At 32.8% G+C, this 27,585-nt stretch overlaps 2 protein-coding genes across 2 annotated transcripts; one reads left to right on the plus strand and one right to left on the minus strand.

The window, feature by feature from the left end:
- Positions 1–12,410: 12,410 nt before the first annotated feature.
- Positions 12,411–14,054, plus strand: LOC114713866 (UDP-glycosyltransferase 74B1-like). Its single transcript, XM_028898541.1, has 2 exons — positions 12,411–13,059; positions 13,182–14,054. Exons 1-2 carry the CDS (start codon positions 12,418–12,420, stop codon positions 13,917–13,919), a joined length of 1,380 nt encoding a protein of 459 aa, XP_028754374.1. The 5' UTR covers positions 12,411–12,417; the 3' UTR covers positions 13,920–14,054.
- A 7,293-nt stretch (positions 14,055–21,347) lies between these two features.
- Positions 21,348–26,525, minus strand: LOC114713871 (DEAD-box ATP-dependent RNA helicase 22). Its single transcript, XM_028898545.1, has 8 exons — positions 26,058–26,525; positions 25,469–25,753; positions 25,215–25,328; positions 24,677–25,110; positions 23,254–23,578; positions 22,320–22,472; positions 22,054–22,105; positions 21,348–21,874 (listed from the first exon to the last, which is right to left on the minus strand). The coding sequence occupies exons 1-8, from the start codon at positions 26,376–26,378 to the stop codon at positions 21,822–21,824; spliced, it is 1,737 nt and encodes a 578-aa protein (XP_028754378.1). The 5' UTR covers positions 26,379–26,525; the 3' UTR covers positions 21,348–21,821.
- Positions 26,526–27,585: the final 1,060 nt, after the last annotated feature.

Below are 27,585 nucleotides of genomic sequence, written 5' to 3' on the forward strand. Positions count from 1 at the left end.
CCCATGAAATTTGCAACATCTGGTCCATCAATTACTATTAAAAGGAAAAAAACAACAACGTTATAATATATGGTGGTAGTGGTATATTACTATATTACATTATAAAGAAATTTCCATAACAAACACAACTTTGGATTCATTTGCCCATACCGAAACTTATCAATCAGGCTTCAGATTGATTTATCCCAAGAAGCTATTGGCTCAACCACACAAATCTCTCCCATGTGCTTTTATTGTTCCTTATAATTTATATTATCTTTGAACCACTGCTTTCCTTTATACAATGGATATCAGTACTTGACATATTAGCCACCACTCCAGAAAGAATAGCATCCAAATCAAATTAAACAAGCATCAATCCTATATCTTTCCATCAATCTTAAGAGGCAATTCTATGTCCGTTGAACACTTTTTATTCCTTTTAATGCTAGTTAGGAGTTAGTTATTTAGTTCTAAATATCATCTCTCAATTCATTTTGTCTTTTATATTCAACATATTTTTTTACACTAATATATCTAGCTCATAAATTAATATATAATATAATGTTATATATAATATATTTTAGTCGTTCTTTCGTTAAGGATAGTTTCATATCCACATCTTCTCAATCATTGGAGTAGAATGATTAGATTCAAGTTTGAATTTGAATTTGAATTCCAACCTCAGGAAGTAAATCCCAGCTAATAATTAGAAATGATTCGGACAGGATAGGGAAATTTTCCGTTTTGGTCCTTCTATGCTGTGAATTTTTTCAGAAGAGTCGTAGTCGTACATTTTTCTTGTTTTATGCTTGTCATTCATATCGGGCATCTCTTCGTGCTCATGCCATGGGAAGAAGCCGTTGGCCATGTGGCGTGTGTTAGGAACGATGATGAATATAATTGTGTAGATTGCTTAATTAGCATTTTAAATCTGTTCCTTCCCCCCCCCCCTTTTGCCCTCTAGGGGTATAGTGTATGGATTTCTCAATCTATTAATTGTTAGGATTCAACATACATAAGCAATATTAGTTCCAATCTTTAATATAAAATCTGTTGAACTAATTTACATAGATTAAAAAACTGGTTGAATTAGTTATTTATTAAAAATATATATTGATTTTTTTAAAATACACTCTTAAATCATTTACATTAAAACATACCACTTCTTGATGCAAACTCTTTTAACATGTGTAAATAAAAAAGAAAAATGATAGGTATGGGACACAAAATAAATATTTAGAACAAAGTGTAACGCCAGCAAATTTTTATGCTAAGAAATGGAGGCAATATGGTAAAAGCAAAAAATGTTAATCATGAAACACGATCAACCCCTTCTTAATGCCAAAACAAAATAATAGATACAATATGTTTGAAATCCCAACGAACATTGGCAAAAAAAAAAAAAAAGGTGGAGTAGAGTATTTAATTTGAAGCCTAAGGCATAAGCCTAGAATACTTTGTTCGTTATTAAGTATGGGGAAAAAAACAAAACCTAAGGGCCTTATGAATGCAATGTAATGCAATGCAATCTATAATGCATGCAATCTTAATTTTCATGTTTTTGTTTGGTATGATATTAAAAGGATAAGAGAAGACATTAATTTTTTAATTAATTTAAATATAAATAATTGTGAAAAGACAAAAATGCCATTAAAGGAAACTTCCCCCCTCCGCCGCCTCCTCTATCCTATTGCCGATGAATCAGAGTTGCAGCGACAACACAAATCACAAAATTAGGCAAACATCAAAATTCACAAAAAAGAAATCAATAAATTGATGTCTTAGTGGCGTGAAACCAACTACTGTTGTCCAAGTCTTAATTATCAAAATTGATAAGCAGCATTGGATGGAACTTGAGATCTAGAACTTGAATACATGAACTTGTTGTGGGGGAAAAAAAAAACAGAATCTTCGAATTGCTGAATGGATGAACCTAAACCGTGAAGTAGCGACAGGCAATGAAACGCTAATTAAAATCTATGGAGATAAAAGTGTTTAGGATGGACGGAAGAATCAAAATCCAGTAAATGTTTCTTCAATCGATAACACGCCTGCTCGATGAATAGAAGACCATTGATGAAAATGAAGGAGTCGAAGAAAGAAGTGTTGCCAGGCCAGTGGCGGTGAAGAGATGTCGGCGAAAATAATCCTAGGGCAATTGTTGTCTTTTCATATGGGTTATAAAGGACAAAATTGACATTTTATAATGGATTACAGGTATGTAATAAGTATTCATATGGGGACCCCTATGAATAGATATTACCAACAAATGTGTAATTACTCTTTGCCAGTGTAATCTTATTTACCATTAACAAGACCAACCAAACATGTCATTTATGGTAATGTAATAAGAATTACCATTACATACCTGCAATGGAGTTGAAACTAACAAGACCTAAGGCGCTGTTGGCCAAGAAAAAAAGATACAAATCATTGGGGGATTGATTATAATATAAAAAAATCGGTCTTTTACAGTGTCACGAATAAAAAAAATTAGTCTATCATAACATAACCAATAAGGTTTAAATAAGAGAAGTGAACACATGACACATGACAGTTGGATATATATTAGCCTCTAACTTCATTTTTCAAACAAAAAATTAGGGTAAAAATAAAATGAGCCGCTCATAGTGGGCGGGCTCAGCACTTGGGAATAAAGTCAGGGAACGACAGAATATTCACTATTTTTTGCGATAATCTCTCAGGCAACCGGCGGTGTTCACTTTAAACATTAAAAAGTCATGAAGGCCTATATTTACAGACAACACTACCAAAATAATAATAGTAAAATTAAGAGTTAATATTATTATTGGGGCTTACAATTTGATTAAATTTTAATTTTGGTCTCCCTGGTTTTAAAACTATTAGTTTTTATCCCTATAATCTTATAAGAATTAAAGTACCAGTTTAAGTATAGAGATTGAAAGTCAAAATTATTAAAAGTATAAAGACTATTCATTAAACTTGGACCAAATATTTATGAAATTGAAGGGATTGAATCGAAACATAAGAACTAAAAATAGTATTAACCTAAAATTAAATTATATCCTCTCCTAGTCCTTAAAAATAAATAATAAATACACTTAAATTTTTAACTTTATATGGATAAATCTAAGGTTGTCAAACTCGCGAGTTTAAACAAACTCGTGATAATGATATAAACTCGCATCGTGAACTCGAAAGAGTTTACTTTTATTAATAAATTAATATTAAAAATATATAATCAAATAATTAATATATAAAAAATGACAACAATTTCATTATAATTATATTTTAAATTTAAATAATTGAAATTATATCTATCAATGTTCATAATTCATCACATTCAACAAAATTTTTTTTATAAAATTCATATATAAAGTCACTAGACATAATCAAATCTAAAAGTTTAGCACAATTTTAAAAGTAAGTTAATACGATTTTGTAAGCTAAAAACATAAAAACGGTAAACTCGGTAAATGAACTCATAAGTTTAACTGAGTTTACTGTTATCACGAGTTTAAGAGTGAATCGACACGATTTTATTAGCGGAAAATCGTAAAAACATTCAACTCAGAAAGTCAACTCGCAAGTTTGACAACAGTAGATAAATCTCATCTATCAATTACATGCCTCCTTAAATTGTATTTTCGTGTGTGTGTATATATTTCTTAAATTTTGAGTTATATGCATATAACTATATAAGTCATTAAACTTTAATATATGTATAAATAAGCAATGAATAAAATTAATAATATGAAAGTTGTCTGCATAACGTGAGAGGTTTTAAAATTTTGTTATCAAATTTCAAAATGTAAAGTAATCAATTGTCTCCACGTAACATATTTTTCATTTTTTTTTTGTATTTAAACAGTAGCCGCTCGGTTGAATCGTGTCAGGTATGACGTCAGCAAGGGGTTTCAGTTTCCCTTCGCTTGTGTTTCGGCGGATTGGTCCAACCAAAGCAACACTTCACTTGAAATTCTCTTTTAAAGTTAGAATGCTAGAGAAAATATTTTAAAATTTTAAATCAGTCTTACTTATTATATTTTAATAATAATTAGTAATATTTAAAAAGTAAATAATAACGTATTTTTGTAGTAATTTCTGATTTGAGATTTTAAAATTTTAGATATATTTTTTTTTGAAAGTTTTTCTTCTTTATTTAACTTCCAATACGAAAATTAAATCAGCCTAGTTTAAGCACGCATACCTATTTTTGGGGCCATTACGTTTTTGTTCTCCACGTAAAATTCAACAACTTCATATATTTTATACATTGCGTATTGAAGATTGGCCAACAGTTAAGTGTATGGCCGGGTTGTGTTTGACAAGTCTCATATTTCTTATTTTTAGTTTTTGACCTTTTTTTTCCTTTTCTCATTTGAAGCTTCTAAAACTGATTTTTTAATATATTACTCATAATAAAAGTGTTTTCAAATGTAACTCACATGGGTTAATACTACATTTAATTCTTAAAATTTGAATCGAGTGACTTTAATTATTAAAATTTGACTTTATTTTAGTTTGCCTGTTGGCTCTTAGTTCTTGAAATAATGACCAAAATGGAAATAAAATCAAATATCATGAATCAAATCTATTAGTTTCAAACTTTAAAAATTAAAGCCAAGATCAGGTCAAATTTTAAGGAGGAAAACTATTGATTTCAAATTTTTTAAGAATCAAAATTAAAACAAAATAAAATTTTAAAAATTGAAAATGATATATCTTCTTTACTCATTGTCACTATCCTTGATTAAAAAAATAATTTGAGCAGGTTGCACGGTCCCCGCCTGTTGTCAAAAAGGGAAAGCAACCCTTTCCGATTGAGTAGCTTCTGGAGCATGATTGAAGGGCACGCACGATCAGATTAACATTTTAATATTAAACATCCTCTCCCCCTCATAAAGGAAACAGATCCGCCGCCGCCGCCGCCCCCCACAACTCGGTGGCACTTGCGCGCACACATGCAGAGTGGCCTAATCACTTCCACTAATTAATCTTAATTTATAAGAAAACAGCTTACGATTAACTGTAACTTACTACTACAGTGATTCACTTTTTAACAATCACGCATGCACACAGCTCACAATTTCAAAACGAATGGGTCACATGAATCAGTATAGCTTTTATATTTTAGATTAATTGTGAAACAATTTTTTTAAAAAAGATACAAATTCATTTATTTATTTTCAAAGACATACATTTGTTCTCTCTTTATTGTTGCGTTCGTGAAGTTTAAAGCAAAGAAGTGACATGAAATCAACCAGGTCGACCTCTGCTGCCATCTTCCATGAAATTTGCAACATCTGGTCCATCACTTACTATTAAAAGAAAAAAAAAACAACAACATTATAAGATACGGTGGTGGTATGTTACTATTTTACATTATAAAGAAATTTCCATAGCAAACACAACTTTGGATTCATTTGCCCATACCGAAACTTATCAATCAGGCTTCGGATTGATTTATCCCAAGAAGCTATTGGCTCAACCACACAAAATCTCTGCTATGTGCTTCTATTGTTCTTTATTATTTATATTATCTTTGAGCCACTGCTTTCGTTCAGTGAGTTGTGATTTTACACAACACGAAATCCCTCCATACAATTGATATCCGTACTTGACATCTTAGCCACTGCTCGAAAAAGAACAGCATCCAAATGAAATTAAACAAGCATCAATCCTCTATCTTTCCATCAATCTTAAAGAGGCAATTCTATTCCCGTTGAACACTTTCTATTCTTTTTAATGTTAGTTAGGAGTCAGATTTAGTTCTAAATATCATATCTTAATTCATTTTGTCTCTTATATTTAATTTTTTAAAAATTAATATATCTGGCTTATAAATTGATATATAATACTCCTCCGGTCCTAATTATAAGACCCAATTGACTTATTTGAGGAGATTAAGGAAGTAAGTTAAGTTGGTTATTTATAATAAATAAGTGTTGTCATCCCTAAAATATCCTTGCTAATTAAGTATATTGGCTAAAACTATCATTATTAGAAGGATTATCTTGGAAAAAAATGCATAAATATAAGAGACAGAATGGATTGGGGTCTTATAATTAGGACCAAATAAAAAGTCAAATGTGGTCTTATAATAAGGATCGGAGTAGTATAATGTTATATAGAGTATATTTTAGCCGTTCTTTCTTCAAGGATAGTTCCATAACCACATCTTCTCAATCATTGTTGTTGAATGTTTAGGGTCAAGTTTGAATTTGAATTTGAATTTCAACCTCAGGAAGTGAATCCCAGCTAATAATTAGAAATGATTCGGATAGGATAGGGAATTTTTCCGTTTTGGTCCTTCTATGCTGTGAATTTTTTCAGAAGAGTCGTAGTCGTACATCTTTCTTGTTTTATGGTTGCCATTCATATCGGACATCTCTTCGTGCTCATGTCATGGGAAGAAGCCGTTGGCCATGTGGGGTATGGTAGGAACGATGATGAATATAATTGTGTAGATTGCTTAATGAGCATTTTAAATCTGTTCCTTTTTTTTCCCCCTTTTGCCCTCTAGGGGTATGGTGTATGGATTTCTCAATCTATTGTTAGGATTCAACATACATAAGCAATATTTGTTCTAATCTTTAATATAAAATCTATTGACCTAATTTACATAGATTAAAAAAATTTGTTGAATTAGTTATTTATTAAAAATATATATTAATTTTTTTAAAATGCACTCTTAAATCATTTATATTGAAACAGACCACTTCTTGATGCAAACTCTTTTAACATGTGTAAATAAAAAAGAAAAATAACAAGTATGGGACACAAAATAAATATTTAGAACAAAGTTTAACGCCAACAAATTTTTATGTTAAGAAATGGAGGAAATATGGTAAAAGAAAAAAAATGTTAATCATGAAACACGATCAAATCCTTCTTAATGCCAAAACAAAATGGGTTAATTAATTCGCAAGTCTTTATAGTTTCAACGAATTTTGAATCAGGTCCCTATAGTTTTTTTTCTTTTTATCAGGTCCTTATACTTTTATCTTTTTTTAATTAGGTCCTTGTATTTATTTTTGTTTTAATTAAATCCTTATAATTTCACTAAATTTTTAATCAGGTCCATGTAGTTTTAATTTTTATTTATTAATTAAATAGATTAATATTGAAATATAAAATGTTAATAATTAAATTAAATTAATAATTATGTAATAAAAAAGTAATAGAATTAATTAATTTAGAAATTTTTTTAGAACAATTAATTTTTTTGCTGAAAAAATTAAAATCATTATAATAATTCAATATCTTTAGAATATTATTGTTTATAAACTAATATTAAATAATATATACTATTTTATGTTTATATAATAGTACTATTAGAATTTATAAAATAAAGAATAAAAAATTCAGGGACTTAATTAAAAATAAGGTGAACTTATAAGGACTTGATAACAAGAAAAATAAATACAATGACCTAATTAAAAACATATGAAAGTATAAGGACCTGATAAAAAAAAAAAACTATAAGGACCTGATTCAAAATTAGTTGAAACTATAAGGAGCTGTAGATTAATTATCCCAAACAAAATAATAGATACAATATGTTTGAAATCCCAACGAACATTGGCAAAAAAAAAGAGAAAAGGGTGGACTAGAGTATTTTGAAGCCTAAGGCATAAGCCTAGAATACTTTGTTCGTTGTTAAGTATGGGGAAAAAGAGAAAGGTGGATTAGAATATTTTGAAGCCTAAGGCACCGTTGGCCAAGGAAAAAAGATACAAATCATTGGAAGATTGATTATAATAATAAAAAAAAAAGTCTCTTACAGCATCACAAATATAAAAAATAAAAAATTAGTTTATCGTAATGTAAGGAATAAATTTTAAATAAGAGAAGTGAACACATGACACATGAGACATGACAGTTGGATATAGGAACGCACATTATTAGCCTCTAACTTCATTTTTCAAACAAAAACTTAGAGTAAAAATAAAATGAGCCGCTTATAGTGGGTGGGCTCAGCATTTGGGAATAAAGTCAGGGAACAACAGAATATTCACTATTTTTGCGATAATCTCTCAGGCAACCGGCAGTGTTCACTTTAAACATTAAAAAGTCATGAAGGCCTATATTTACAGACAACACTACCAAAATAATAATAGTAAAATTAAGAGTTAATATTATTATTGGTGCTTACAATTTGATTAAATTTTAATTTTGGTCTCCCTAGTTTTAAACTGTTAGTTTTCATCCCTATAATCTTATAAGAATTAAAGCACTCCTCCGGTCCTTAATATAAAACCTAATTATTGAGTTGATTTTGGTCCTAAATATAAGACCTATTTATCATATTTATCAATTTTTTCTAAATTATCCTTACGGATGCTCCCTAAACCATAATCAAGTAGGAGAGAAAGAGGAGATATTAAGAAAGATGATTGTAGTATTTTAGAAAAAAACGTGTTACATTTCGTATAATTAACTAACTTATCTAACTTTTTTAATTTAATCAAATAGTTAAATAGGTCTTATATTAAGAGCCGGAGGAGTACTAGTTTAGGTATAGAGATTGAAAGTCAAAATTATTAAAAGTATAAAGACTATTCATTAAACTTGGACCAAATATTTATGAAATTGAAGGGACTGAATCGAAATATGAGAACTAAAAATAGTATTAACCTAAAATTAAATTATATCCTCTCCTAGTCCTTAAAAATAAATAATAAATACACATAAATTTTTAACTTTATATGGATAAATCCCATCTATCAATTACATAACTCCTTAAATTGTACTTTCGTGTGTGTATATATTTTTCTTAAATTTTGAGTTATATGCATATAAGTCCTTAAACTTTAATATATGTATAAATAAGCAATGAATAAAACTAATAATGTGAAAGTTATCTGCATTAACGTGAGAGGTTTTAAAATTTTATTATCAAATTTCAAAGTGTAAAGTAATCAATTGTCTGCACGTAACATCTTTTTTTATTTTTTGTTTATAAACAGTTACGTCATCAGCCGCTCGGTTGAATCGTGTCGGGTATGACGTCAGCAAGTTGAGGCGTTTCAGTTTCGCTTCGCTTTTGTTTCGGCGGATTAGTCCAACCAAAGCAGCACTTCGCTTGAAATTCTCTTTTAAAGTTAGAAACTTAGAATGCTAGAAAAAATATTTTAAAATTTTAAAATCAGTCCTATTTATTACATTTTAATAATAAGTGGTGACATTTAAAAAGTAAATAATAACATATTTTTGCAGTAATTTTTACTTTAAAATTTTAGATATATTTTTTTTTGAAATTTTTTCTTCTTTATTTAACTTCCAATACGAAAATTAAATCAGCCTAATTTAAGCAAGCATACCTATTTTTGGGGCCATTACGTTTTTGTTCTCCACATAAATTCCAACAATTACATATATTTTATACATTGGGCATTGAAGATTGGCCAACAGTTAAGGGCATATCCGGGTTGAGTTTGACAAGTCTCATATTTCTTATTTTTAGTTTTTGACTTTTTGTCCTTTTCTCATTTGAAGCTTCTAAAACTGATTTTTTAATATATTACTCATAATAAAAGTGTTTTCAAATATAAATCACATGGGTTAATACTACATTTAATCCTTAAAATTTGAAACAAGTGACTTTAGTTATCAAAATTTGATTTTATTCTAATCTGCCTGCTGGTTCTTAGAATCTTAGTTCTTGAAACAATGACCAAAATGAAAATAAAATCAAATATCAGGAATCAAAATCATTAGTTTCAGATTTTAAGAATTAAAGCCAAGATCAGGTTAAATTTTAAGGAGCAAAACTATTGATTTCAAATTTTCTTAAAATCAAAATAAAAATAAAATAAAATATTAAAAATTGAAAATGATATATCTTCTTTACTTGCCACTATCCTTGATTAAAAAAATAATTTGGGCAGGTTGCATGGTCCTCGCATGTTGTCAAAAAGGATAAACAACCCTTTCCGATTGAGTAGCTTCTGGAGCATGATTGAAGGGCGCGCGCGATCAGATTAACATTTTAATATTCAACATCCTCTCCCCCTCATAGAGGAACGCGTGCGCCCACAACTTGGCTGCACTTGCGCGTACACAAGCAGAGTGGCCTAATCACTTCCACTAATTAATCTTAATTTATAAGAAAACAGCTTACAATTAACTGTAACTTGCTACTAGTTGAAGATAGTGATCCACTTTTTAACAATCACACATACATACAAGTAATCAAGTTGTATATAGTAAATCACAGTTCACATTCATTCATATATTTATATTTATAGTATGTCTTCTGTGAAATATAATTAACTAATCACATGATTTAACAGGACTACTCAAAATAAATCATGCTATTTGCTAACAAAATTGACCTAGCTAACTCATAGAGTTGTGTATTTATAGGCCCCTATTAATATGAAAGCTTTGTAGGCAGACAATTCGTAAACATTTTTATAAGTGTTTTTTGAATTTAAAGGTGTATCATAATCCCTGTAAAAAAAATTTTTTTAAAAAAAATTCTTGCTATTTTATTTATTGATATAATTAGATACCACCATCTTCATAAAAAGGCGGGCAGATCCTCCCGTTTGCGGAGGGCCCTTTTATGATGACCTTTCCTTGTTTACTTTTTGTTTCAAAAATAACAAGTCCCTCAGTACAAATCATGTGGTCATAAAATCTTAGTCATTTTTATTTATTTTCATATATCTTTTATTTATTTTATTTTCATATATCTTTTATTTATATTGCCATATAATTGCGTAATTGCATAATGGTTAGTACATACTACCTCCGGTCCTTAATATAAGATCTTGTTTTACTTTTATTTTGATTCTAAATATAAGACTTCAATCCACTTTTTCTCTCATATTTATACATTTTTTTCCTAAATAATCCTTCTAACATTGGTAGTTCTAGCCAATATACTTGATTAGTAAGGATATTTTAGGAAAGAAAACACTTATTTGTTATAAATAACTAACTTAATTTCTTTCCTTAATCTCCTCAAATTAATCAACTAACTCTTAATATTAGGACTGAAAGTAGTAATTTTTATAGAAAAACTATTGACTTATGAATAATATTACTTTTACTTTTTAAATATTTACTTGAACAACAATGGTAATTTACCACGAAATTGGACATCATGCTGGCTGGAATCCTATAAGTCAAAACTCATCTGCAAGTGCAATACGCAAATCAACGATTTAAGGTACATAGGAGCTAATATTTTAATTATACTATTGTTTAAACTTTTTGTAATAAAAGAACATTTTGGTTATATTAACGTGTGACTCCAAAAACTACTTTTTTTATTTATTAAACCCAAAGAATATGGTTCTGTTAATTGAGGCTTAATCGATGGATATTAATCATCTGATTGTGATCTAACAATATTAACTTATTTGTTTTTAAAAATAAACAAAAATATTTACCTCGATTTTTCTGCCACCTCTACCTCAAAATGATTAAGGGGGTGTTTGGCAAAACCAAAACCACGGTTTCAGAATCACTTTTCCGCAAAGCGAGGTAACCTCCTCCACATATTTACTTCGTAATCCGTAAAAGCACTTCTGAAACCATGGTTTGGTTTCTATCCAAACACCCCCTAAATCATGATTTAATAGTCAATATTTAATTTTAAGATATATATAGAGGGAGAGACAAACAAAATTAAAAGGCAAAAACAAAAAAAACCGCGGCATGGCCGCAGTACAGGCCACGGACGACGTTTTGCACACGGAGACGTCGCCCGTCGGTACCGACTTCATCCGTGGGGACTGGGGACCCTCCTTCTCTCGGCATCTGTATTTAGCCCACATTTCTTTTCCTTTGTTTTGTTTTTTAAAGTAATCACTGTATTCGATATGTTGATGTTAATAATAATAAAGCTAATAATAATATATAATTTTTTCGATGAACAATAATAATATATAATTTAATTTATAGTAATCCATATCTATATCCATACTATTTATAAACTCTCAACAATTCAACTTAATTTAATTATTATAAAAATATACATTACTCAATTTTATCCCAAAATATTTTCATAATTTAATAAGAAATAGTAAATAAAACATTGTATTTTTTAATAACTTCATTAACAAAAAAAAAGGATTGTCAAAGTGTGTTTAGGAGGAGGAGTTCCAAAAGTTCTGTTGAGCAACCAATTTTTGCCAAACTATGTTGATTTTTTTTTTTATGAAACCATCAAAGTCATGCTAACTTTTGAATAAAAAATGCATTCAAATATATAAATATCAGTTTTGACTAACTCAAAATTAAACATGTGCTTGATTTTCTGCACGTCGTTGCAATTTTTGGAAAACCTTATTTTGGTAGTAGTATTTTATTAAAAAAAATTAAAATATAAAAAGTAATACCCAAAAAAAAAAAAAAAAGTAGTTGCCGGTTGCCCGGTTATAAATAAGAGGCCTCTGGAACAGACCACTCACAGCACAAGAACAGTAGCCTAAAGAGATGGTTGCGAAAAAGAGAAACGTTCATGTTGTGGTTGTTCCCTACCCAGGGCAAGGCCACATTAATCCTCTCCTTCAATTCGCCAAGAGGTTAGCCTCTAAGGGTGTCAAAGCCACCGTCGCCACCACCAAATACACCGTCAACTCCATCGTCGCTCCCAACGTCACCGTCGAGCCCATCTCTGACGGCTTCGACGAGGCCGGCTTCGCTCAAGCCAAGAACGTCGACTTGTTCCTCAACTCCTTCAGGAGCAATGGCTCCAAGACGCTTTCTCGGCTCATCGAGAAGTTCGAGCATTCCGATTTCCCCGTCACCTGCGTCGTCTACGACTCCTTCCTGCCGTGGGCTCTTGAAGTTGCCAAACGACATGGAGCATTTGGGGCCGCCTTCTTCACTAATTCAGCTGCCGTTTGCAGTATATTCTGTCGTATACACCATGGGTCCCTTCGCCTGCCGGTGAAGATGGAGGACCTACCCCTGCTCATTCCGGGTCTTCCTCCATTGAACTGTTCGGATCTTCCGAGCTTCATTAGGTTGCCTGAGAGCTACCCGGCTTACCTGGCTATGAAGTTGAGTCAGTTCTCAAACGTGGAGAAAGCTGATTGGATGTTCGCAAACACATTTCAAGCACTGGAAAGCGAGGTACGTATAGATCAATCTCACTGTAATTTCTCTGTAAATTACATTTACTTATATTTTAAAGCTTTTTTCCCCCTTGTTTATGTCAACAAAGCTGACACGATCTTCTGTTTGTGCCTGAAAAGGTAGTGAAAGAACTGTATGAGATGTTTCCGGCGAAGTTGATAGGCCCAGTGGTGCCTTCTGCTTACTTAGATGGCAGAATCTCCGGCGACAAAGGGTACGGAGCGAATCTGTGGAAACCACTAAGTGAGGAATGCATGAAATGGCTAGAATCAAAGCCAAGTCGCTCCGTCGTTTACATTTCGTTCGGAAGCATGGTGTCGTTAACGGCAGAGCAAACTCAAGAACTAGCACAAGGGTTGGAAGAAAGCGGCAAGAAGTTCCTCTGGGTCCTAAGAGAATCCGAACACTCCAAACTTCCCAAAGGGTTCGCAGATTCAGTGAAAGACAAGGGTCTCATAACCACATGGTGCAACCAGCTTGAACTTCTGGCCCATGAAGCTGTGGGATGTTTCGTGACCCATTGTGGGTGGAACTCCACGCTGGAAGGTCTGAGCCTTGGAGTGCCCATGGTGGGGGTCCCACAGTGGGCGGACCAGTTGACGGATGCTAAATTTGTGGAGGATGTGTGGAAGGTGGGTGTGAGAGCTAAGGAAGAGGAAGGAGGGGTTGTAAGGAAACAAGAGATTATAAAGTGTGTGAAGACAGTGATGGAAGGTGAAACAAGTGAAGAGATCAGAAAGAATGCAGCAAAATGGAAGGATTTGGCTAGGGAAGCAGTGGGAGAAGGAGGAAGTTCTGATAAGAACATTGATGAGTTTGTGAAATATTTGAAAATGAGTTTATTCTGTGATCGTTAATTAAGTAGTGATTTTCTTTCTCCCTTTTGTTTATTGTGGATTTGTGGTGTTCTGCAAGTCCGCGTAATGAAAGGTGTCATATATGTGTAATAGATTGATCTGTTACAGTTGTGTGGATGAAAATCTGTTACCGGCACAGAGATATTCAGTGATTGAACGGTGTGATTGGACGTGGCGAGGTTTCTTGAAGCTAGACATTATTGTTCAACGCTGTTAGGTGTTATCCAGGTCGGACTTGTTGGGAGTAGCTGATGAGTGGGGCCTGACTTCTCATTTTGAGTTTTGAGCACGGGTGTTTGGATGTCTTTAAAAGTGCTTCTCAGAAACCGTAAAATCACTTTTAAAATTATGATTTGGTTTCTATCCAAACACTTCCTACACCCATGCTCCGATAAAGCATAAGAATTGGAAATCTAATTATTTAGTTTTTTGCCCTTTTGAGTCAAAATTGTCAAAATGCTCACAAGATAGGGTGAGACCCAAGAATATTGATCTGAGTGTTTGAATGAAGTCAAGAACAAATGAGGAGAATGTTTGGGTAATTTCTTAAAAGCAATTTAATTACTAAAAAATGATACTAGTTCTATTTCTAATTATAAGAACTAGTTAACTAATTTGAAAAGATTAAAAAAATAAGTTAAGTTAGTAAAATATCTTTACTAATTAAGTATTGACTAAAATTACAATTATTAGAAGGATTATCTTAAAAAAATTGTAAAAATATGAGAGATAGAGTGAATTTGGGTCTTATATTAAGAATCAAAATAAAAGTCAAATGAGGTCTTATATTAAGGACTGGATATAGTATAACAAGTGAATGTAATGGGGAAATACAATGGACCAGGACATATTGACTACTTGAAAGATTTTTTTTAAGTAATTAAATTGACGGGTTTTTTTGTTATAAAAAGTTTAAGTGAGTTGGGTTTCGAGACTCACCAGAATTAGAATATGTCTCTAGATTTAGAAAAGTGCTTATAGAGGTATTTACAGATTACCTATCAATAAGGCTTTCACATCAACAGTAGGATTCAAACTCAGAAGGTTATGAGCCGACTCTTTACCAACTAGATCAATTCTTGTTGGTAATTAAATTGACGTTTTAATAATAAAATTATTTCCCTTGGACATGACGAGTCAGGACCTCAGTCATCGTTCTCTGATTAATCACTAAGGTGTGTGAATCATGTGATATGTGAATATGTATGAAGATATTGTATAAAATTATATGAAAGAGTGTTATTTATTTGGATCGACGAATAAAATAAATAAAAATGGCATCGTGCGTGTGTATATGTATCCACATAATTTGAGGAATATAATTAATTTCTGCGGCCTTTTTTTTTTGGGAAAACTAATTTAGAGGTCCTTATAGTTTTTATCAATTTTGAATCAGGTCCCTAAGCTTTTTTTTCTTTTTAGTGAGTCCTTTAATTTTCTGCTGTTAGTTCCGTTAGTCCCTGTGGTTAGAGTAAAACAAACACTGTTAAAATCTCTGTCAGTAAGCAAAGCTGGACATCTGAAACACCTTGCCCATCCCTCCCTTCCGCCATAACTCAAGCTCTGAGACCACGCTTCCCCCCCTCATTCCTCAATATTTTCTCTTTCACTACTATCTTCCCGACCTCACGGCCATTCCTTCCCACCTTTTCAGCCATCAGACAACTATACAGAGTAATATTTTTCACAGGTCAGCGATTGGAATTGTGCTGATTGCTGTTAAAATTAAATGCCCCCAAAGCATCGCATTCCTAGCTGTACCATCAACCTCTAAGTTAAGTTTCAAACAAAAATTTGATAAAATGCAAAGGTTCAATATGCCAAAAAATTTTAAAATTATTTGCAGCCAAGTGTACAGAACTTTTCGTGAAGAGTTGAAGTTGAACTCATCATTCATAAGAAAGAAAAAAAAAGAAGACAAACCTTTTGATAACAACATGATTTTTTTTCCTTTGTTTTTTTAAGATAGTTTGAAGTGAAAAACGACTTGAGGGATTCCTGTACGGGATAATGTTTTTTCCTGGCGAGCCAAAGGGTATCACTTCTTAGTGGAAAGCATTTTTCTCTCTATCGAATGAAACTCTGGTCTGTCACTAAAAAAGCAAGAAACTTCCCAGTCATTCTTCCTCTGTTTCCAAGCTTCACTTTAACAGGGAAATCTCCATCCATTGTGCTTGCTCCGTTTGTGGCGATCCAAGGCGAGACGATAAAGCCTCATTTTTTAACATAAAAAATATATATTATAAGAAGAGGTGGAGGAGCTTGGTTTCAAAGCTTGGGATATGATGGTAGAGACAGACGGACATGATTTTTCAAAGCGAGAAGATGTTTCAAAGCTGTGCTCACTAACAGAGATTTTAACGGTGTTTGTTATAATCTAACAGTAGGGACTAACGGATTTAATGACAGAAAATTAAAAGATTCAATAAAAAGAAAAAAAAACTCAGGGATTTGATTCAAAGTTGATAAAAATTATAAGGACCTCCAAATTAGTTTTCCCTTTTTTTTTCCACAAAGGAACGCATCTCATCATCACATGGCGTGTTATTTTGACTATTAAGCGGCACTGCGTGTAAAGTGTGGGCATGTCAATAAAAATAAAAACTTTGACTTTGGAGTGTTTGGTTTTTTAAAAAAAACTTAAAATTTTTTTTTTATATAAGTCGACCTAAAACTTTTACATAAAATTATTTCCAAAAAGGCTGATTCACTGTTCTCCTTGTTTACTTCTGCGTTCTGACTATCGTACTTCTGACGGACATAAAATTTGGAAAAAAGAAAAGTTTAAAGAACGTCGTTGTCGAGTCGGAAAAAAAAACATTGCGGCCCTTATTATAGGTGACTTTGCATTTTTAGGAATATTCAATGCTTTTTTTCCCTCTGAAAATGCCCTCATTTCATTTTCTAATACGTAGTAAAATGGAGAATGTCACATATACCTATCATCTTTTTTAAAATATTTTTATTAATTGTACATATTAAAAAATAGTTTCAATACAAACAATTTAAGTAGATATTTTAGATAGCTCACTTGAATAGTTTTTTAAATCCATTTAAATAGTTTAAGTAGATCTTATATTAATAATAAAATAAAATAATTAGTTTTAAAATTATGATAAAATAATTAAAAGGGATAATATTTAATTAGAGTAAGAGCTAGTATTTTCACTTTAAGAACTAATTTTTTTGTTAATTACATATATCGTTTGATTAAATGTCTGTTTCAAATATTATCAGTACTAAATATAAATACCTCCCTCGATAAAAATTCAAACATGAACTCTTCATGTTGCAGTGACACAGTTTTTTGGAGTTACGATTGAAATCTTTAAAAGTATTTATTCACACAATTCACTCAGTTCTTTATAGAAGTTTGAAAAACTGCTTTTGAATAATTCTAAGAAAAATTGGTAAAAAAAATTTCTGGTTAAAAATTTAATTAACTAAAAAAACCTGAACTTGAGCAAGTACAACTATGATCCATGAGTGTAACACATCTTCTGTTGTGTGCAACATGTCATTAATGATGTGCAACAATCATTAATATGAAAGTCATTTGCATACAGCGGAAGATATATTGTACTCAAGGCATATATTTGCACGTATTCAAATTTAAATCTTTTTAGCCAATTAAATTTTTAAACAGGGATTTTTTTACCAATTTTCTTATGATCCTATCACTCTAAACAAGCTCGTATAATGACAATATGATACATTAGTTCATAAAAAAAATGAAAATAAGCATAATAATGACGTTATGGACTTGGTCTTCACTTGGGTCATATCTTGTGTCACCCAGTCGAGGTGTTCCATTTGATGTTTTCAGTTTTAAGTTTAATTTTGACAAATTGACAGGTGATATATCTTGACCTCCTTCCTAGTAATGAAATTGATCTTTGTGAGAATCCACCTTATTCATATAGTTGACCATTATATACAATATTTTTCTTGCATGCCTGCACTCAAATTCCAATAAGCAAATCAATCTTAAATTTGGTTTTTGAAATAGCGTTCGTGTTCAAATATATATTGGATTCATGCCACACATAATCTCAATACCCCGTAACGTAATTAACCTTACCTGTTTTGTTTCCTTCGTTAATGTGCATTCACTATGATTTTTAGGACTTTGACAGGAGGAATAAAATTTTCAATGAATAATAATATTGATGTCGAATGTCTTAATAATCATATAATAATAAAAGAGTTCAAAATTAAACAATAAACTACTGGTTGAACTACTGGTTGAGATGGTAAGCGGTTTCATCATCATAAGAGGGAAAACACAAATTCAAATCTTAATAGACATATTTGTTAAAAGCACTCTAGCTTTAATGCTCTACGGCTGATAGAAATTAATCCTAAGTTTAAAATAATTTGAGGATACTCTGACTTATTCAAAAAAGGAAAGAAGGAAGGAAGGAAGAGTTCAGAATTATATTTTCATTCATAGAGCTCATCACATGATTATATTTCGGACACCAAGTTTATCGACATTAGTAACACCTATTTGCATTTTAAAAATCGATAATTATTCTATTATCAATTATGCATTTTTTAAAAAAAGGAGCAAAGCAATTCTATTAATTAGTTCAATTGATAAGAACATGGCACGCGAGAAAAGAAATGCAGACACTTTCTTTTATTAAGTGCAAAATCATTATAATTATTATCATAACCACACAAAAAAAAAAAACTTTCAACGTTGGTTATGGAAGACTTTTAACAAAGGTTTTAAAAAGGGACATATAAAATCAAGTGATCATATTTAAATACACATGGGTTTGTATCATTAAAATTTAAACCAAATAATTTAGAGCTGAGGAAAACACAATCGAGAAAAGGCCAATCAAGGGAAATGAAATCGGGAGCTGTGTTGTTTCGGTAGTGTTTGGAACATTATCGAGGTTTTGAACTGTTTGAAAAGGAGTTCTGATAAGAATGGAATCTGCAGTTATTAACAAAATTAAGCAATAATTTTTCCCTCCTGTGTGCTCCTCAGCAATTCCATTTACGAAAGGTTGATATCTGCGCAGTAATAAAATAATAATAATTGCTGGTAAAAAAAAAAAAATTCTCCTCCTTTAAATTTCTGTGGATGAAATGCTTTTTTTGTACGGACCTTTGCCTACATGGTTATGTGATTAGACGGGGCAAAAGTTCATTGTCAGGTGTAGGCTCAAGTTGGAGCCAGCTCAGTTTTTCCCCAAGTATATACTCCTCCGTACGCATTTTCACTTTTTAAACGTATTTAAAAAACTCTTGAACAGTATTAATTTTTTAAAAAAATATAACAACTTTTCATTTTTATTTTTAATAGCATAAGAGTTTCTAATTTTCCATATAAATAAGAGATGGCTGATTCAATCTCGCTAATAATTTTAAATTGGGAGTGTTCGTCTTTTTAACTTAAAAACATAATTATTCAGTTTACTTAATTTAATATTTTTTAAAAAAATGATAAAAAAAGACTGCCGAAACAGAAAAATTACAAATAAAAACATTTGATAACATTAGTATAAGTTTTAAAAATAATAGTATAAGTTTTAATAACAATTTTTATAATATGGTCTCTATATGTAATTTTTCTATTTTGATAGTTTTTTTTTTGTTGCTATTTTCCCCTCTTTTAAATGCTCACAGCCAAGAAGATGAATTTGCTGTCTGTATGAATATAAAAGGCGTTATGGGCCAAGGACCCCACCCTTTCCGCTTGCACATGACCAATCGTACCTCAATTGTTTTCTCACAATCATTCCGGTGAAAGATGGGAATCAAATATAAAATATTTTCAAATTTAATTATAAGTTACTTTTTTTTTCCGAAAAAAATTGTTTTTCACGTTCGCACAAATTTAAACTTCATGCGTTATCATTTTAGGAAGGATTCCATTTCAAAATTGGTAACTTCATGATAATGGCCTTATGTCCTGGAAGTCTTTTATTAATGTGAAATATACTATCGCATATTCTTTTGACTTGGGCTCTGAAAAGCACGTGTTTGAATAATTAAGAAAATAAAAGCAAGTGTGTTGGGAGTTTCCTCTCATTAAATTTTATGTGGTAGAGTATCTTCTAAAATTTTATATTATTTTTGTAAATTTGAATTTATTAATCATCTTTGTCGGTAAGTTGCTTCCCCAGTTGCCAACCTCGTGCTAAGATTAATGAGGTCATGGAATGAAATCAGCCTAGTGACGTCACCAACTCAGCCTTCATTTGGATTGTCCATTACGTCGGTCAGTATAAGTGTTCCATTTTGTGTTTTCAATTTTAGTTTGGACAAATTGATAGGGCATGGGTGATCTTACCCTTCTTACGCAATGAAATTGAACTCTTTTGGATCTCCAATTATACAGTTTTCAAAATAAGAACGAAAACATGTTTCCAAATTCCTACCCTCTACCTCAGTAATGCCCTTAATATCACATGTTTTTTCATAAAATACTCTGATCATGTTTTTTAATATCCTTTATTTCTTTCCCCCTTGTTTATTGTTAGAAGAGTATCATTAAGAATAATTTTAAAAAAATTAATAAAAAAAACATAAGTTTTATACGTAGGATCAATATTTACATTTATATTAAATTATTGGATATTTTAACAGGTAACATTTCTTTTTGAACTTCCGGGAAAAAGGAAAAAAACTCGTACTCAATTTACATACAATAATCATTATTACATCTTAGGAACGTTCCGTTTTTATTCCCCAGAAAAACTGAGAAAACTCAACAGATTTCTTCCATGAAAGATACCTATCCTTGTGCCTAAAACATAACAATTCTTTTTAGGTGTTTCGATTTGTTTAAAAATATTTTCTAAAATATTTTTCTGCAAATCAAAATAAATTTATCTATATATTTACTTTGTATATAAAATAATTACTTTTAAAATTATGATTTGATTTCAATCCAAATGCCTTTTAATTTACGTGGGATATTCATCCGCTCGCAAGTCAAAACCCGACACAATTTATTGCTGCTGGCGGATACTTGGAGATTGAGACGGATACAAGTGGAATTCAGAAGCATCAACGGCTTCGCAGACCCACAATCAAAGACTAGTCAATCACTCATTACTTACGTCACGTAGTCTCCTTTAAACTCTTATTAAGTTGAGAAATGATTTGACAGGAAATAGGCATGGGTTACACAAGTTAGAATTAGATTGTAATAGCCATTAGAACTTTCAACGACAACATTTTAATCATGATTTACAACTTATAAGATAAATATATGAGAAAAATTTTATTTCAGTCTACATAAAAAAAATTGAAAAAAAAAGTTGAAAATTACCACATGTCAAATAAGAAATATTAACAAAAATTTATTGTTATTTGTAAATTTAGTATAGTCAACACCAAATAAAATATTATTACCAAACCTAATTTAAGATTTAGTAAATTTTTAATTTTTTTGATCATTTTCCCTTGCATAAAAGTATTTATAATTGTTTATATCAATGGTTTGAGCAATAGCTCCCACCGCTCATACGCACCAACCTTGTCCTCTAATCCTACTCAACGGTGGGAACAAAGAATGCGTACGCAAACTCTTATTGATTCATGGGTATATACAATTTTACATACAATCAAAACTACTAATCTGACAGGTCCTCCTGCTCCTGCTTTGTAGCGTAAATCTCATTTAGAAATAATGAAAAGGAAAAAAAATTCGGTTAGCAAATTACTGAAGCTGAAAGAAAGGGACCTGGCTTGCCAGAATTTGCACCAGCGATGATAAGTTTCACATGGGGTGGATTCAGGATCTTGGGCAATTCACAACAAATCGTAGGATCGAATAGCAGATGCCAACGCGTTTCACTTGGAGTCATGTAAGTGGCTAGTATGCTTCCAACTGGCCCCAACGTTGTTTTAGAATGAGAGCTACGCAACCTTGTATTCTCAAGCCATTGCACTCTCTTTAATAATGGCTGAATCTCTGACTAGGTTTGCCGCTGTTACCATTAATAAATGGAATCATTAGTTTTCATGTCGTTGATGAAAATGCTTATCCAAGACTCATTCAAGTTTTTATTGCAAACTTTGACATGAACAGCCGTAGCTGCCTGCCGTGTACAAGTTAATGCACAATCATGATAATAAAAAATTGGGGGAACTAAATATTAAACTTTACCCCTCTTCTTGATCTTGTTACGGAAGCTTCTTTTCCTGCTAAATGCTCTCTCCTGCAGTATTAGAAATCAATGAATCAGTCTACAGATCAAGCCCTCCGTTTTATGGATTGAAAATAATGCTAGGTTGAATCACTTTGTAGATAGCTATGCATGATCTCCCTGCAGAGGATTCAATGTTACTACAAATAATACAGCCAAAAAGAAGGTGGATGTAATTCTTTTTTTTTTTTAGGAGGGATGGGGGAGGAGGATGTTCAAAATTTACCACAGGTCGACCAAGTTCCCCTGCTCGGCGAACCGCATCAACAAGCTCCCTATTAGATTCAGTGTACATGCTAGTAACAAGTCCAAATTGACCAGCTCGACCAGTTCTACCAACCCTATGCAAGAAGTCTACAGCAGAACTAGCAAAATCTGCCTGAAATTGACGCACAAGGTTGAATACCTATAAGTAAAAACATACTAAACAGAAAAAGATTTCATCAAAGTAGTAGCTTAGTTGACACAAATGGCAAAACAAAATTGTTTGGCATACTCATACTGAAATTTAAACTTCCCAAATAATGAGCTCCATTCAGAGAAAATACAAGACGTGTCATGTCTATTATAAGTAGCACTTCTGAAGCTTGTCGGATGTTGTCATCAGCATGTTGTGGGAGCGTCAAAATCCAAATCATGCTTCATAAGGCCTAAGAGTAATTATTTTAAAGACTTTGATCAATCTTTTCTAAGAATCAGGCGCATCAGTAGTTTAATTTGAAAGATGGCAATTCAGATGAACAATACAAAAACTGCACTTGAAAAATAGGTGATCTTGAACATTTTGCCACCGAAATCTCAGGAGCTAACATGTGATCATGGCAGAAACATTATGTTTGAGAATGACTTTCTTTCTAACCTATATGGCCTTTTGGCATGTTCAAATTGAGCATTTCATAATGTTTCAGGTTTGGGAGTTGGCACTCTTTTGAGCAAATTATAAATCTTCAATAAAAGTCTCCAACCATTTTTATGATCATTGCCGTTCCTGCACATGGTGAGAGCTCAAGCCTTTCATCTTCTCAATACCAGATCTTCCCTAATTTGGTTCGCTCTAAAACCTACTATTATTGACCTATTGATACCCCCACCCGGGGGGGGGGGTGGTCCAACTGCTGGCAGAATCAAATGCCACAGTACTGCAGTAAAAAGAGAGGCACCTGGATAACATGTGAGACGTTTGGGATATCAACACCACGAGCAGCTGCATCAGTACATACAAGAACACCACCTTTCTCTCTGAATTCGACTAAGGCCTTAGCTCTCTCATCCAAGGTGCGACCCTTATGATAGCGTAAACATCCAATCCTTGATCCGTCCAATATCTTTGCCACAGCTTCAACAGCCTCAACAGTGTTGGCAAACACCATTGTTCGAGAAATGCCCCCAAAACTATCCAAGTCTTGACTGAAACCTTGTCTCACAGCCTGTATGAGTTCATCCACCTGTGTGTCAACAGTAACTTTAACCCACCTCTGCTCCAGTCTGAAATTGAAAAGAAATATAAACATATTAAGTCGTAAATGAATCAATCATATTATTTGCCAATATGCCCAAGATACCTTGGATTTGACAAAATTTGACAAGTTAAAAAGTGACGCAGTTATGCATGCTTTTCACATGGCTTTCTAACAAAGAAAGCACAGCATTAAGGACTAATGTCTTCATTAAGTCAAACTGTGTCCTTGCCCTATCATTGCACTAGGCAGATACTCGCATGACTTTAAAAATCATATCCATTTGAGAGAGGAACTTCAATTGAAAATACTACAAGTTGAGCATTTTGTGAATTGTTTAATTTGGGCAACTCGATATCTCTGAAATCATACTTGGTCAAAAGACTAACAGAAATGCCTCTATAAACTTTTGGATCCTATTTCTGACCTATTGCAATCACACATCTTCCCTTCTTACTTTGGGAATGTCATTATTGATCTCCCTCTTCCCCTCAGTAAAATACTAGATAAATTATTGATGAGTCCTTATTTTATCATGATTTTCCATATCTTATTTAAGGATTTTATCATATTTATTGGACTTAAATGCATGAATTATGATTAATTTGGATTAATTATGATTGGATGAAAATATTGCTTAAAAGGGCAAAAATATCATATTCTTATGATTTATTTCAATTGATTGATTTTTGAAAAATATGATATTACATTATCTTAAACTTTATTGAAATACATAACTGGATCTGTATGCCATGCAATGTAAAACCGCATGAGATAATTCTACCTTGTCTTCAACATAAATACAGACAACTTATCTCTGAAAATCTACATTTATTACAGGTTACATTAATTCAATATTCTCAAGGATATTAGACCAGTTTTTCGAATTCGTCTCTTAGTACTATTGATTAGGATATTATATGAGTCGAGATCTCCTTCTTATGTATCCGTCTTTACCTTGTTGTCATCGATTAAAAAAAAAAAAAAAAATTCAAGCAACAGAACCACTTATGCTGCAGCTATTAATAGATCCACACTATTTGATCACAACAGCTATGTAGCAAGGAATAAAAATGAAAAATTCACTATTTATAATGAATTACAAGGTTAAAAAAAAATGAAATACCTTGGATTGTGACAATGAAGATAATTTCCACTAACCCACTCGACATCAGGAAACATATGCTTTAACATTGCTCCAGCTGTTTTCTTCCCATTCACAGGAAGTGTGGCTGCAACAAAAATGTACTGCTTACTACGCTCATAATTTTTCCTCACTCTCCTCCAGTCTTTTCTTTTGATTGAACCAGCTTCATTATTGGTGTCAACCATATGGGTATCATCATCCCCACCTTCTGAGATGGTTTCTATAGCAGGCTGTTTCTGTTCACCATATACAGCACTGTGTGATGATGAGGTAGATTCTAGCTCCAATGGTAACTCTGATACTGGTTCTTTTGATTGGGATAATAGTTTTTCATCAAAACGAAGCAAGTTTATCAGACGAATCACTTTATTTTGGAAACTCCCACACAGAAGCATATCAGCTTCATCAAATACCTGCCAATTACCAAGAACAAGCATGTAAATGATAACAGTTGTGGTTCAATTGAAATGCTGTCTGGATTAACATATTAAATAAGATCACAATAAAGGAGAGGTACCACATATTTAGCACCACGCATAAATTCCATTCGACGGCTTCTGCTTTGTTCAACATAGTTTAGAAGAGCAACGGGTGTTGTCACAATGATATCTGGTTCATGAACTGGCCATCCCTGAGTAAGAAAAAGCCCTTGGTCAAGTAAACCAGACACCAAATTCACAAGGTAAGACTTAGCATAAACACAACCTTGCTGACAGAGTAATGTACTAGCAAGCCAAAATAACCTAATGTGAATTGCACAAACATCAGTACCTGTCTACCACAAATGGCTGCCACACTAACAATCGGTGCACCATTGTCCCCACAAATACCGCTAGCCATTTGAACTACCTGTTCACAGAGTTGTACATTTGGACACAGAACGAGCAGAAATTCGGAGAGAGACTCTTTATGATTATGGACAGTACTTGCAGAATTGTTTTTGGAACCTCGAAGCCTATCTATTAGAGGAACTAGGTAACTGTGTGTTTTGCCGCTACCAGTCTCTGCTGCAATGACCACATCCTTTCCAGAGAGCACAGATGGTATAGAAGAAGCCTGAATCACAAAGAAAACAATCATAGAGTGATAAGAAGTGTGCTCATCAGACGCAGTATTATCAAAAACAAGAAAAATCAAATATCTGATTCCTATTCATGATCTAGTTAACCAGTACTGAAGCATGTAGCTATTTAATTCCACTCTGGGGACACAGGCTAAGTTCCACAATACATATGACAATCACAACCGCAACAGAGGGGAAAAACACAGATTTTGATATACAAGGTATACAAAATCTTAGCAGTCACACAAGAGGCTCTGCGGAAATGCGTGCTAATGAAGAGAGAGATAAGAAGCGGACCTGGACCAGAGATGGCCTATCGAGCCCAATACTAGAGAGAGCTCGGGAAATGGCATCAGACAGACCAAGTGAATTCCACGAAACATTTTCTTCCGCCAAGAATGTGTCTCTCCCTTTGGCATCTGCTACCGCCACCACGGTACTCTCGAACGCCCGGAATAGCCGTTGGCGAGGACGAGAAAGCGAAATGGAGGGAACCTTAACCAAAGAAGGCGAAGAAGTGGAGAGGAAAGAGTATGTATGCTTGAAATGGGAGAAAAAACGGCATCGAACTGATGGTAGTTGGAGATGCAACATCAAAGCGGAACGGTGAAGAATCATCGGCTTCTTCTTCAGAGGTTGCGTTGAAAGTAGACACGAGTCTTCCCTTCACTGCGCTTCAAGCACAAGACGAAGATAAGGGCTTAGGGTTTAGAGCGTCACGACACACCGTTTAATGCCTGTTAACTTGAAAAGAAAACTAATCTCCTAGTTCCTGTAGTTTTAACTGGTTTTGAATCATGTCTTTAAAATTTTTTTTTAATTAGATCCTTTTTTTTTTGTTAAATTCATAGCTCCTTCGTTAAAACTTCTGTTAAAGTGGGGTGAAATGGTGTCCAGCTGGAATTATTTTGTCCAGATAAAGTTTGACTAACCATCCAACTAGATTTCAACCCAGTCTTGTTATGGGTCGCATAGTCTAAGGGAGTTTGCTGAGCATCCAGCTACATTTTGTACTAACGTCGACGCCTATGCGCACTCCCTCACCTGCTTTCATTCCCAAAATGTGTTCAATTCACTATCCATTGCCCAAACTGGTACCCACCAACTCTCAGTCTCTTCTTTCGTCTTCCTTTCAGATCGAAAAAATTTGAGTGGAATGAGAGCACAAACGGGATCGTCGGAATTGGATCACAAACGTTGCAACATGGCTATGAATCACCATGTCCTCCTTTGCCGTCTTGTCCTAGTACAGCACCAGCGACTTAAACTTCATCGCCTTCCGCCACCGGCCTCACCAACACAGATTCCTCTGGTGTCGTCGAAGTCTTCGGCGGAAGGAACCCAAATATATTCCAAATATTCAATTCTACAATTCAACTACAGTATACTCCCTTGCCATCTAATAACTGTTAATACTAAGGCATCTCGCTCATTTCTCTTTCATCCCTCCAAATACGACATTGTATCAATTTGAGGTCGAACTAAAAGAAAACACAAAAATTTGAAAAGAAACCATCAGATCTTGTTTCATTTCTATCTTCTCAAGTTGGAAAAATGGGATCAAATGATTTGGGGATGAGGATTGTCCATGGCGAGGCTGTTTCTTTGTGGATAGATGGCGAGGTCGGTTTTATACTTGAAGACATTCCTCATTTCTCCGACTATATTCCTAATCTTCCCTATCTCTTCTTTTATACCCTATCTTTACTCTTCGTTTGTAGAAATCTAATCAATACCCCTCTTGAAATATAGTGGTGCTTGTTTGTGTTTGCAGATATATATACTTCATCAGCATCTAGTCTTTGAAGTGATGAGAAGACAACAA

This window comes from Neltuma alba, unplaced genomic scaffold (genome assembly GCF_004799145.2).
Source record: "Neltuma alba isolate B1F8T4 unplaced genomic scaffold, ASM479914v2 tig00011477_pilon, whole genome shotgun sequence".
Lineage (NCBI taxonomy): Eukaryota > Viridiplantae > Streptophyta > Magnoliopsida > Fabales > Fabaceae > Neltuma > Neltuma alba.